The sequence below is a fragment of the Numenius arquata genome, chromosome 4 (assembly GCF_964106895.1).
Source record: "Numenius arquata chromosome 4, bNumArq3.hap1.1, whole genome shotgun sequence".
In the NCBI taxonomy this organism is placed as follows: domain Eukaryota; kingdom Metazoa; phylum Chordata; class Aves; order Charadriiformes; family Scolopacidae; genus Numenius; species Numenius arquata.
The window spans coordinates 68298185-68310462 of record NC_133579.1 but is presented as its reverse complement, the minus strand read 5'-3'; the positions used below and the strand labels follow the sequence as shown (position 1 = coordinate 68310462).

Sequence of the window (12278 nt, the reverse complement as noted above, 5' to 3'; positions counted from 1 at the left end):
TGGTTTGGGTTTTTTTTTTTATTATTGTTACTACAGAGTGGTGTATTTCACTGACTAGTTATCACAAAATCACCCCCAGATTAGCTTCAGACTCCGTAACAGCTTTCCTTTGCTGCGTCCCCTGAGCATGGGGGACTTTTTCAAGACCTGGGGTTATTTCAGCTGACCCAACAGGCTCTTAGCTGCACCAAGAGTATAAAATCATCTTTTATGACTGAGAGGCAGTGAGTGGGCAGAAGTAGTTTCCTATAGGAACAGTAAGCCTCAGGAGCAGCAAGATTGATGGCTGGTATTAACCGTAAAGATAAACCCAAGGCAGGGTGCCAAGCATTATACAACTTGCATGACATGCATTTGGTAGCTCTGTCCCAAAGGTCACCTGAGATCTCATATATCTTGCCATGCTGTGGCTAGACAGCTGCAGTTTTTCTCTTGCCACACAAGCCCAATGGGCAGAATTTTTGAACAGGTAATGTTTTGTATTTTCTTGCGTTGTCTCCTAAAAGAAGCTCCAGAGGCATTCAAACTTTCTGGCTGGGAGACATCCAACCTGAAGTGGAGGGAGAATGGGGAGAAACTAGTAAAACTGATGAAAACATCCCAGGCTTACGTATGCCACAGGATAATATTTTAGAGAGGAGGCAGAAGCGTCGTACTCCTTCAATACCAGGTATATGCGTTAAACAACCTATTCTAGTAGGTGACTGTACAAGACGTTTAGGTTGGGCAGGGGTTGTAGTTTGTTTTTTAAAACGAGTGTTATACCACTCAGGAAGAATTAAGAGTCCTAACTGTATTTATTTTCTGTGGTCCTAAAACCTAACCTGTCCCTGAAAGCCTAGTGCTAGGCAACTTCTTTGTACTCGCCTCCTGGTAATGAATTACGCTCACCTGAGGAGACAGCCAACAATTCTTTGTTGTCAGTCATGACAAAAGCAGTCACAGTTTACATGCTGGGTATCGAATTCATATGATATACTTTTCCCTTCGCAACTGATTTACAGGGTTAAACAAGCACATGGAACACACAGTAAGTTTTTAAAAAAATGAATAAATGAATCAACCTGTCTCACTGCTCGAAGCCCTTCACAAAAGCAGAAAGCGCCTGAAATATGCAATAAAGTTACTACAAAATGCATCACACACACATATATCTACTGAATTATACGTTTGTATTATCACACTACTTCAGGAAGCCCTGATCATAAATCATGACAAGCCACTTCAATCAACATGATATAAATGAAAAAATTACACTATTCCAGAGCAATTACTCTGAGAAACATCTCAGAAGTAGAATGCAACAAGTGGTTATAAGCATCTTCCCTACAGGTTAAATTATAAAAGTATAATTTTGCTGCACTTATAAAATTATGTTAACCTAGTTTTTAGAAGACAAATATGCTGCACTTGTGATATAAACCTGTTTTTTAGAAGTGAGGAGTTGAAATACAGTATGTACAAGAAACTGTGGGCAACTAAGCCAGCCCTCAAGAATTTCTGATGATTCTATATCTAAAAAGCTAAACCTCTTTTGCTCTTGCAAGTAGAAGTATTTCATCGTGCAGTACAGACACGCCTTCATTTCATGTCCCAGAAGATGGCAGCAGTCACACAGTATTTCATGGATTTAGACATGCTGTTTTCTTTCAAGCCTAGTTGTGCTTTTTTACAGATAATTTTCTCTGTTTAACCACTAAAGAAGCAAATATCCCTTAGCATGACTTTGCTGCTAACATTCAGTTTTGACCTAACAATTTACTACCTATTCACTGTTTTTAAATTCATTTTAAATGAAACGAAAACCATTTGTATTAAAACACTTTATTAATGGCCTTCTGAAAGCACATGCAATACTATTTACTATTTACTAGCACTGAGGAGGTATTAAAAAATATTAAAACCTCTGTGCTCATCTTAAACATTACGTTCTGTTCCTCCAGCTCTTCCATAGAGGTTTAACAGAAGCCTGAGAGAACTATGAATACCTACTAAAAAAAACCAAACATTTTCTCAGATAGGCGGTGAAAGAGCATGCACTTTGTTTAAACAAAGCTAGTTTGGTCTTTTTTTTAAGGGGGAATAGTTTAGATTAACACAATATCACGATTTTCCATGTTGTGAAAGAAGGAATAAAATGTTCATCCCATGCATGACCTGTAACTAATTATGGCAATTTTAGCACTACTTGTATTTTACCAGCAATAATGATACACACTGGATGCTATAGAAGAAAGGGGATTCCAGACAGTTAGCATGGCTTCACCCTGCACTTTTTCCACATCAGACAGACTCAAAAGGAGAAAGACAGGACAGTTTTTCTCCTAAAATCACAGAGTGACAGGGTAGGAACAAATCCCATTGGGTGAATTTACTCTTAGTTACATAGAGGATATTTTCAGTTACTGTCCTGCACACCGTGAAAGAGCAGTGGAAAGGGAAAAACCAAACGAGAAACAAATTCCTGGTAGACCATGTAACACACAAAGTGATCATTTAATGTCTACTCATGGTTTCATCAGGAAGTGAAACTCTCATCATGTATTTTCAAAGCATCCTAGCAAAACTGGGAATCCTTCCTGCAACAGAGAACGTGAGTTCTGCTGAGCCCAGCCTAAACAGAACCCAGCAGCCGCGCAATGCTGGGAAAGGTTTTGCGCATCCCCATGCACTTCTCCTGGTCGATGAGGAGTGAGTTGGCTTTGACGGCCAGCTCATACTGCAAGATCGACTTGGCATGGAACAGCATTTGCAGGTTGTCCTCAGTGTCTATCAGCCGCTGCTCAAGGACCCGGACCGTCTCATCGATTTCGTGGACCTCGTTGACAAGGCTGGAAAACAACAAGGAGCCCTTGTTACCAGTTCCACACAGGGGTGGTTTCTGGCATAGAATCATAGAATTGTTTTGGTTGAAAGAGACCTTTTAAGATCATCAAGTCCAACCATTACCCTAGCACTGCCAAGTTACCGCTAAACCATGTCCCTCAGCACTACATCTACCCGACTCTTAAATACCTCCAGGGATGGTGACTTAACCATTTCCCCAGGCAGACCGTTCCAATGTTTGATAACCCTTATGGTAAAGAATTTTCCCTAATATCCCATCTAAACCTCTTCTGGTGCAACTTGAGGCCATTTCCTCTCATCCTATTGCTTGTCATTTGGGAGAAGAGACCAGTACTCACCTTGCTACACCCTCCTTTCAGGTAGTTGTAGAGAATGATAAGGTCTCCTCTTAGCCTCCTTTTCTCCAGACTAAACAACTCCGGTTCCCTCAGCTGCTCCTCATAAGACTTGTTCTCCAGACCCCTCACCAGCTTCATGGCCCTTCTCTGGACACACTCCAGCACCTCAATGTCTTTCTTGTAGTGAGGGGCCCAAAACCAAACACAGTACTCAAGGTGCAGCCTCACCAGGGCCGAGTACAGGGGGACGATCACTTCCCTAGTCCTGCTGGCCACACTTTTTCTAATTTGAGCCAGGATGCTATTGATCTTCTTGGCCACCTGGGCACACTTGGACTTGTTGAACTTCATACCATTGGCCTTGGCCCATTGATCCAGCCTGTCCAAATTCCTCTGTACAGCCATCCTGCCTCAGGCAGATCAACATTCCCACCCAACCTGGTGTCATCTGCAAACTTCCTGAGGAGGCACCCAATCCCCTCATCCAGATCACTGACAAAGATATTAAACAGAACTGGCCCCACTACTGAGCCCTGGGGAACACCACATCTGACTAGCCACCAACTGGAATTAACGCCATTCACCACAACTCTTTGGGCCTGGCCATCTAACCGGTTTATAACCTAGAGACGTGTACGCACTTCCAAGCCAGGAGCAGCCAGTTTCTCCAGGAGAATTTTATGGGAAACAGTGTCAAAAGCATTACTAAAGCCTGGCATTGCTGATGGGCCCCTTGGGAGTAGGATTACTCACTTCAGCATTCTCAGACTAACTCAGACTCCCTGTTTCTGGCAGACGCATGGGAAAGCTGAGAGCAGAGCTCTTGTGGACCTCAGCAGGGAGGCGTGGTTATGTCTGCTTGAAAGCTTTGGCAGTGTGCAGGCATGTCTCCCAGAGCAGCCTGTGCCACCGAGAAGAGGGATTAGCTGCTTGGTTTCCTGTTCCTGTTTGGTTTTGTGGGTTTGTTGGTTCCCCCTCCAGGATTTCCCTGTGCAGGGGTCCTCCCCACACCCATGGATGCAAAATAGGACAGCCGGGAGAGGTGAAAATTGAATGTGAAACAAGTGGAGGATGGAAAAAACAGTGGCATGCGAGATGCTAAAAAGGCTCTGGAGCTGGGTTTCAATTGCTTTTATAAAGCTTCACCTGGAGTCTTGCCGAGTGGGGACCCAGGAAGAGTAGTGAAGTTCGGGGTGCCTCGCAGGGGGTGCTACTGGGCACTCAGGGCAGCATGCTCCTCCACGGCCCCTCGGGATACAGTCCCACAGAGCTCACTGTGTCCTTGGAATGGTTTCCAGTGTCCCCAGGGGAGGTGAGGACAGCCCCTACCGCTTCTCTACAGGGGGCACCCTTTCTTGCAGTTCTCCAAAAGGAAGGACCTAAGCGCTCTCTGTGTGAACCTCTTGGAGAGTAAAGGGCTTGTCCTTCAAAACTGAGCACATCCAACCTCCAGGAAGCAGGCAGGAGAGAAAAGGAGGTTTACCCAAGTGGGAAAAATCCAGCCCCTCATGGGATGGCATCAGGCTTTACCCAGCCATAGTGTACAGCCTCCTTTGTGGGTACAGAGCTTTCCCAGTACCCAAAGGCTGGAATACCTGCTCATTGCTTTTGATTAGAGCAGTGCACTTACAGAAAGACTAGTTAGGAAAAAAACCCATGATTAATTTTGTCATCCAGTGCTGCTCCTGAGTGCTACTACTCATGACTCCTCAAGGACTCTGCCGGGCCCCTGCTCCTGCCTTACCGGAACTGGGCAGTGTCCCGGCACAGCTCCATGTTTGGTCTCCGTGTGCGCTCATCCAGCCGGGTCTGAGCCACTTTGAACAGAGGCCCTTGGTCCCTCATGGCTTTTTGAATGGCTTCTATGTTCATCTCCATCTGGAAGATTTCCTGCAGTGTCTGGTGTAAAAAAGAAACACGTGCATAAATGAAAAATACGTTCTCAAGTGACAACGTAATTTCCCTTTTCTCCTGTCCATCTGCAGAAAAAAACAAGGTCGATAAGCATGCCCTGGGCTCAGACCACTGTCACTCTGCCACATATCGAGGCCCAGATTCAGCAGCAATTTCTCTTCAGGGGAAAGCCTGTCTTTGCTGTTGCTGTCACATCAGAGGAGGGTTTGGAGCAGTGATGGACATATTGAATTACCATCTTCCCAAAGACATTGCTTGCAAGATCATCCATCAATAGCAACTAAGACAGGGAAGGTTTTTCATGGATCCTCACTGAAGGACGTGGAATCAGCCTGCAATGCTGCAAGCCCAGTATCCCCTCAGATAATCAATAGTATTTCTTATCTCTTGGACCCACCAGTCCAAGCCAGATGCCCATCACTGATCTCCACTTCCTCTGCTCGGCAGAGCAAACACATGGATACCTGTGCAGCAACGACACAGCACTGAGACTGAAAACTTGTCCTTGGAGGAGAAGCAAGCCTGTGAACCCCCAAGCAGAGGCCCAGCAAAGACTTTCTGCAGGGCATTCAGCGCTTCTGGAATAACTCCTAGGAGATGCAATCAGCATTGGCATTTTCTGCTGGAAATCCCTGTGCTCCCAGGCTGTCAGCTAGGACAAACTAGCAAAAGACAGGATCCCTTGAGATGAAATTACAGTGCCAACTCCTCCTGATCCAAGAAGAAAGTCCCCAGGACTTGGAGTTTCAAACAGAAAATGATACTATAAACAGCTTCTTGTGGCGACTGTTACTCTGCTTGGGCCAGGTCTGTGTGGAGGGTTCTGATTTGGAGGTGTCCCTGGGAAGTGGCAGTGTTGCAACAAAAGGGAGATGTTCAGCCTACCTTGGCCAGGTGGGTCTGAATCTTGCTCTTGGCTTCGGCTGTCTCAGCAATGCGGCTGGTGAAGGCAACGTTCACCCTGCTGAACTGGCACCGCATTTCATTGGCTGTCACCACCAGCAGGTTCTCGCTGCTGTCCCGCAGCTTGGCGGAGGCAGCCCGTTCGCTCTGGGAGCGGAGGATGTTGTCATCCGTGAACTTGGCCCACGACTTCGGCACCGAGATCCTGGGGGGAAGGAGGAAGGAGAGACCCCTGGTAAGCCTGTGCTGCTGAAGCTGGACATGGGCAGGCATGGACCCAGCCAGGGAGCAGCTTGGATTAAATGTACTTAAATCTACGCTTTTTATTTGACCATAGGTCGTGCCCAGCCAGCAGCTAGGCCCCTGCAGCCGCTCACACAGTTCTCCTCCTTCCTCCCAGAAGGGCACAGAGAAGAAGGTGTAAAGGAGGGGAAAGGGAAGGAAAAAACCCTGTTGTGGAGATAGACAGTTTAATAGAACGATAATAGAAAAGGAAAATAACAATAAGAAGAAGAAAAGAAGAAGGAAGAAAGAAGAAGGAAGAAAGAAGAAGGAAGAAAGAAGAAGGAAGAAAGAAGAAGGAAGAAAGAAGAAGGAAGAAAGAAGAAGGAAGAAAGAAGAAGGAAGAAAGAAGAAGGAAGAAAGAAGAAGGAAGAAAGAAGAAGGAAAGAAGAAAGAATTATGGGTGGAAAGGAATGGCCACTGTGAGGCCAGTGCCTCCAGGCATGATGGATGTGCCTTTTCAGTGGGCTGAGGACAAGCAGCTCCGGGCCAGCAAGAGGCACTGTGCATCCCGGAGACAGCTTGGTGCTGGTGTGCCGCCATACACTCACGTGGCATCGACCCGCTCCACCCCTTGGTAGTAGCCAATGCCGTCTGAGGTGTTCCTCAGGTGGTAGCACTTGTCATCGATGTGGTGGGCTGCCTGCTTGTTGGCCAGGTCCCTCTCCAGCTCGTGCTGGGCCACCCTGTTGGACCTTTAACATGCAAACAACAGCCATCGGTGGGGATGTACAGGTGGAATGGCTTTCTCCCCAATGCACTTCCCCGCAACTCCCACCCGGGCAGCTCTGTCCTCCCATGAGCGTCACTGCCCACTTCCCATGGAGCCTGCGTGGGTTTTACAGCTGTGGGGTGTGGGTAAAGGTCAGGGTCTGCTGGGGGTTCACATCACAACTGCAAATGCACATGAGCCCTACGGCATGAGATAAGGAGTTTCTCCTTACACAAGCTGGGCTTTTGCCATATCCAGGTACTGCTGCATCCTCTCCTGGCACGACCTGATGACATCGACTTCCTGGGCAAAGGCAAAACACGAACCTCATCATCAGTGTCCATACTCAGTCATCCTGCTCACACTCATCCCCTCAGACCTTCCCAACCCTCCACGCAGCAAGAACTTGCCTGATAGTCTTTCTGCCTGAAGCAAACAGGCAGGGAGTGGAGAAAGTGCCCCCCAGCACTCACTGACCCAGAGCACAGCGACCAGGAGGGGAGAGAAGGGTGCTGTGACCACAGACATGGCCTTTGCATTCACTTTCAAGGTAGGTTGATGCGTATTTTTTCATCTTGACATCAGTGTCAAGTGCCGGTTAGTTCCACTGCATGGACAGGGACAGATCCTGACCTGGTCTGAACAGGCATAGGTGTTCCCCGCACCAGCAGCACTACACCCCTCCATCCCCAAATCAGCATCTGCCTTTTTTGTTCCCAAAATATTTTTCTCCATAGGAGAAATCTCATCCATATGGGACAAGAGGAGTTGGACTTGACTTTGGTGTAAATCCCCAGTCTGAATTTCTAAGAAACATTCAGCTTTTTGGTTGTAATTGAAAGCAGACTATCTAAAGGCAGGCAGGAGTGCCCATTCTTATGGTTTCTACAAAATCCATTGCCTAAGCACACACACAGTCCTATTGCGGCCACACTGCTCTGAGCAAAGCAAAGCTGGAGGGAGATGTAATCTCTTTTATTGGACCAACTAACAGATTTGGGAAAACCAAGCAAGCCATTGGGTACACACTGCCTTCTCCATATCTGTGTGCACATTTGTGAGTGTGAGATAGAGAGAGATATATATATGATATAGCTATAGAGGTAGACCATATGTATGTGACATAGATCTGTAGAGAACCTGTTCTGGCAGGGCTCCAAAAAGCAGGACAGTCTCACAGACTCCTTCAGAAGGGACAGAGGACCCCAATATGCTACAGAAACACAGAGCTGGTCTTCAGCTATTCCTTCCTCTGTAAGGGCCAGTCTTACCCACACTGCAGGGGTGAGCTGCTGCATGAGGGAACACTGTCCCCTGGCCCAGCAGGTTTGGGGGGTTTGAAGACCTAAGCACCTGACCAGCACTAAGGAGCCAGGTAGGGAACAAGGCTGAAAAGCCTCTTTATGGCAGTTTAGGTAAAAATAGCTTTAACACATGATCTGAGCTGCCAAGCTTACTGTGAAGAGCTCTTTCTCCACGTCGTCATGGACTAGATCGATGCCCATCCTCTTCTCCCGCTGAAGCAAGCACTCCTGAGCAATCTGTTGGGGACATGCCATCATTGTTGGCTGCAGGGGCAAGGTTTTCTGTAGGGTCCCCAACTCAAGGAATGGAAGTAAAGAAATTCTAGGCAGGCACAGAGATGACAGCAGGGGAAAACAGTGCCCAGGGCAGCTGGTTTAGCTGACAATGAGCAGCTGAGCTGCAATATCAGCATTAAATCAACATGAGGGAGCACATGAGTCCCTGATGCAACCACAGCTGAATCAAGGGACCTGTGTCAGCCTTGATGCTGACTTCGCCACAGCCTTGTAGTAGGACATGGGCCTTTGTCTCCCAAACCAGGATTTTGGATGTACCGCTTATGAAAATATTTGGTTCTGATGGGCTCAGCATGTGCCAATAGTGGATGCAGCAGATGGCAAGAGATTTGTGGATTACTAACTTAATTAATGGTCTCTTCATAAAAACTTTCTAGATGTTACGGAGCTGCAGTGAAACTTAATTAGACTTTTGAGTGGCTACAGATGTTTCAGCAGGAGGCTACAGCTTGCAGCCCACTGGACAAGGTGCTTACCTGGAGAAGGGGCTCTGTCTCGGCCAAGGCTCTCTCCAGTCTTTTCTTCACATCTGTGAGGGCGTTGGTCTCCCTGATCATCTCATCCAGCTCAAGGCAGAGCTCCGATTTCCAAAATCCAATATCATTGGCACGTATTCCCACGCTTTTGGTGTTTTCTCCTTGTGTTTTCTCTGTCTGCTGATATTTATCCTCAATCATGTGGGAGGTATCAACTCTCAGACACTCTGCATCATGCTGGTAAGTCTCCGACTCTTTGTAGTTGGTCAGGTTGGACCTGTACCAGTCATCAGGGGTGTACCGGGTGATGAAGGTTGGTTTGTTGGAAACTAAAGGAAGCTTCTTGCTGGCAGTCATCCCCTGGAAACTTTTGGAAAAGGGAGCCAAAGTTTGGTTGATGGCAGCTGGTTTATAGTAGGTGCTGGACATCCAGGGGAGGCTGGAGTTCTGAGGCAATGGGTAGTAAGGAAAACGGTCCTTATAGCTTGAAGCCATGGCGCTGATGGCAGGCAGTAACTTGGTAGTCGTTGATCGAGGGTGGGTGTACATCGCTGTTAAGGGAGAACCAACAGGCTCCATTCTTGAACACTGCTATTCAGGTACGTGTCCTGCTCAGAGGAGGAGACAGAAGACAACCTCACTCAGTAAGCTCCTGCACTTAACTTAATTGTTACAGCAACACATGCAACTTGTAACACAAACAGCGATGCACACATTGCCTGTACAGGCTTAAAACTTTTGAAAGCAAATCCCTTCTGACAGTATCCCAAGCACTTCTATACAGAAAAGGTTTTGACTTTGTTGTTAGTATCTAGCGTCAGGCCTTGAAATACAGAGAAAACTAAATCACGGCTGCTCAGGAGAATGACACATACTAGACCTTAATTTTCCTTAAATCTGTCAACCCCATGAAACTGTAGTTGCTGATTCTCTGCTGTTCATTTGTTTCTTTAGGCTGGCGTATCTGCTAGTACTTCTAGTACTAGATCTTCTAGTACTCCAGATGTAATTTTTCTTTCAAAGTGCCATTACCAGCCCCAAGAACTGCACCCCTTTGGACACACAGCTGCTACAAACCCAACACAATTTGTGGGTGAGGCACTCCCTCCTCCTCCCCTCTATCTTGACTTGCATTAAATGCTTGAGGGAGGAGTCTGCAGGTGAGACAAGTTTTGCAGGACTATACCCAAATTTGAACACACATCCCCACCTATTTCAGTCTCAAAATAACAGCCATCTCTTGACTTGCAAAGGAAGAAAATATTTGTGGCTCACCTGATGTAAAATCACTATGCTTGGAAAGGAGATATCCCACAAAGTCTTTTCGGAGGGCTTTGTAAACACCAGCCTTGAAGTAGCCCCAGGAAGAATGGTCACACATGAAGATTTTGCTGCCAAGAACTGTGGGTGATACTGTGCTTTTCAGATTGAGGTTATCAAGTCAGTTGCTATCAGAAATATAATGCAGAGGGCCACCAAATGTTCTTAATGCACCAAATCTGAGGACAAACACTCTGCAGGATATGCTGTGCTCGGTATGAAGCTCTTGTAAGGTTGTAAGTGTCACCTACTGGCAGGAATAAGTCCCTATGGCTGTTGTAGCCAGTTGGACATGTCCTTCCTCTAACAACCAGCCTGTCCCCACTGGTAGGACACTGGCGTGCTACAACAAGATCCCTGGATGGGAGTGGGGTTTGACACAAAGCATGTGCAAAATCCCATTTGTTACAGCATGAAAGTCACTTGATTCCTTTAAAAATGGGATGTTTGCAGGAAATAATCTCCCTGTTACAGTTTGACGCATTCAGATGAACAGTGTCTCCAAATGCAGCTATTAAATAAATGAATGGTGAATGCAGGAGAATAACAGGTTCTTTAGTTAGAGCACCAAGTCTCACCGCAGGATCCAGCCTGGACGAAGCAGCTGTGGGATAGGCAGCAAGAAACTCACACCCTCAAATTTAGCAAAAAAGCCTTCACAATCTCAACTCTGCAAGACAGTTTGGCAGAACCAAGGATGAAATGTCTGTGCTCGGGTCCAATGAAAAAAACCACTGTGAGTGCCAGCCTCCTTTTGTTTAGGAAAGGGAGGAAAAGCCCTTAGGAATAGACCTGGGTTACTTTTTCTGGCATTTCCAGCTGAAATAAAAGCCCTGGCATCCCCCTGGTGTAAGCCATCCCAGGGTGGAGCCCCCGACCGCCTATTTTGGGTACATCTGGATGATAGATAGAAGAGATTTTGGGAAGGATTAGGCAAAATACTTGCTTTTTTAGTCTTCCCCTTCCAGTTAAAGTACATACTCACCCTTAGCTTCCAGAAGCTTGCAGGTGCCCGGGAGGAGCTGCTACTCACTGCTGTGCTCTCAGATTTGGCAGCAGCATCCCCAGTGCTGTCTGTGACACAGAACCAGGGCAGAGTTGCCATGGGCACAGGGTGCTCAGTGACCAGGTTCGGCCTGGGCAACTCTGTGTAGCCACCATGGCAACCTGATGCAGCCATCAGGCAAGCTGGTGCTCTTGATGGGCAACCCGGGATCACTCCTGGATAAGAAAATACCCTATGAACTCAGTGCCTTAAGTGGGCAACCTAGCGCCACCCCTGGGCAACTCAGTGCAGGCTCTGGGCAACCTAGTGCCTTTGCTGGGCAACTTGATCCCATCCCTGGACAACCCCTGGTGCCATCAGTGGGAACCCAGTACAGGCCTTGGGCAGCCACTCCAGCTAACGCAAACCCAACTTTTGAAAACACCCATCAGGTCTGCTGTAAGCACCTCTGTGTCCCACTGTATCCAGAGGAAACATTTTGATTTCCTTCATTTTACTGCTTTAGATTAACTGTGAGCTATGTCGACGGCTCATCAAGTACTCAGGCTGATATATTTGTCTTCTCATAGCCTCAGTTTCCTGAGAAAGCCATGCCTCTGCTGCCAAAGATCTGACATAAGAAAGAACTCCAACCGTTTCCTGTATACAAAGGTTAGCACACTTTGATTTCGCTTTAAAAACACATCTTGCTTTCGCCAGGTGAAGAATCAACTTCACCAAACCGAAATAAAAAGCTCAGCACACAAGTTGCTTTTCTATAGCTAAACCAGATAAATGCAATTAAAGCAAGCTGACCTCTGCCCCTTGGCAGGACACACACACCCGCTCAGATCAGCCCTGCTCTCTGATCCTTGCACATTCCCAGCACCCATCTACACA

At 46.9% G+C, this 12278-nt stretch overlaps 1 protein-coding gene across 1 annotated transcript; it reads right to left on the bottom strand.

Annotated features, from left to right (window-relative positions):
- Positions 1-2614: 2614 nt before the first annotated feature.
- LOC141463989 (tektin-3-like) lies at positions 2615-9652 on the bottom strand. Its single transcript, XM_074146698.1, has 7 exons — positions 9074-9652; positions 8454-8537; positions 7229-7299; positions 6836-6979; positions 5985-6207; positions 4930-5084; positions 2615-2831 (listed from the first exon to the last, which is right to left on the bottom strand). The coding sequence occupies exons 1-7, from the start codon at positions 9650-9652 to the stop codon at positions 2615-2617; spliced, it is 1473 nt and encodes a 490-aa protein (XP_074002799.1).
- Between the last annotated feature and the right edge of the window lie 2626 nt (positions 9653-12278).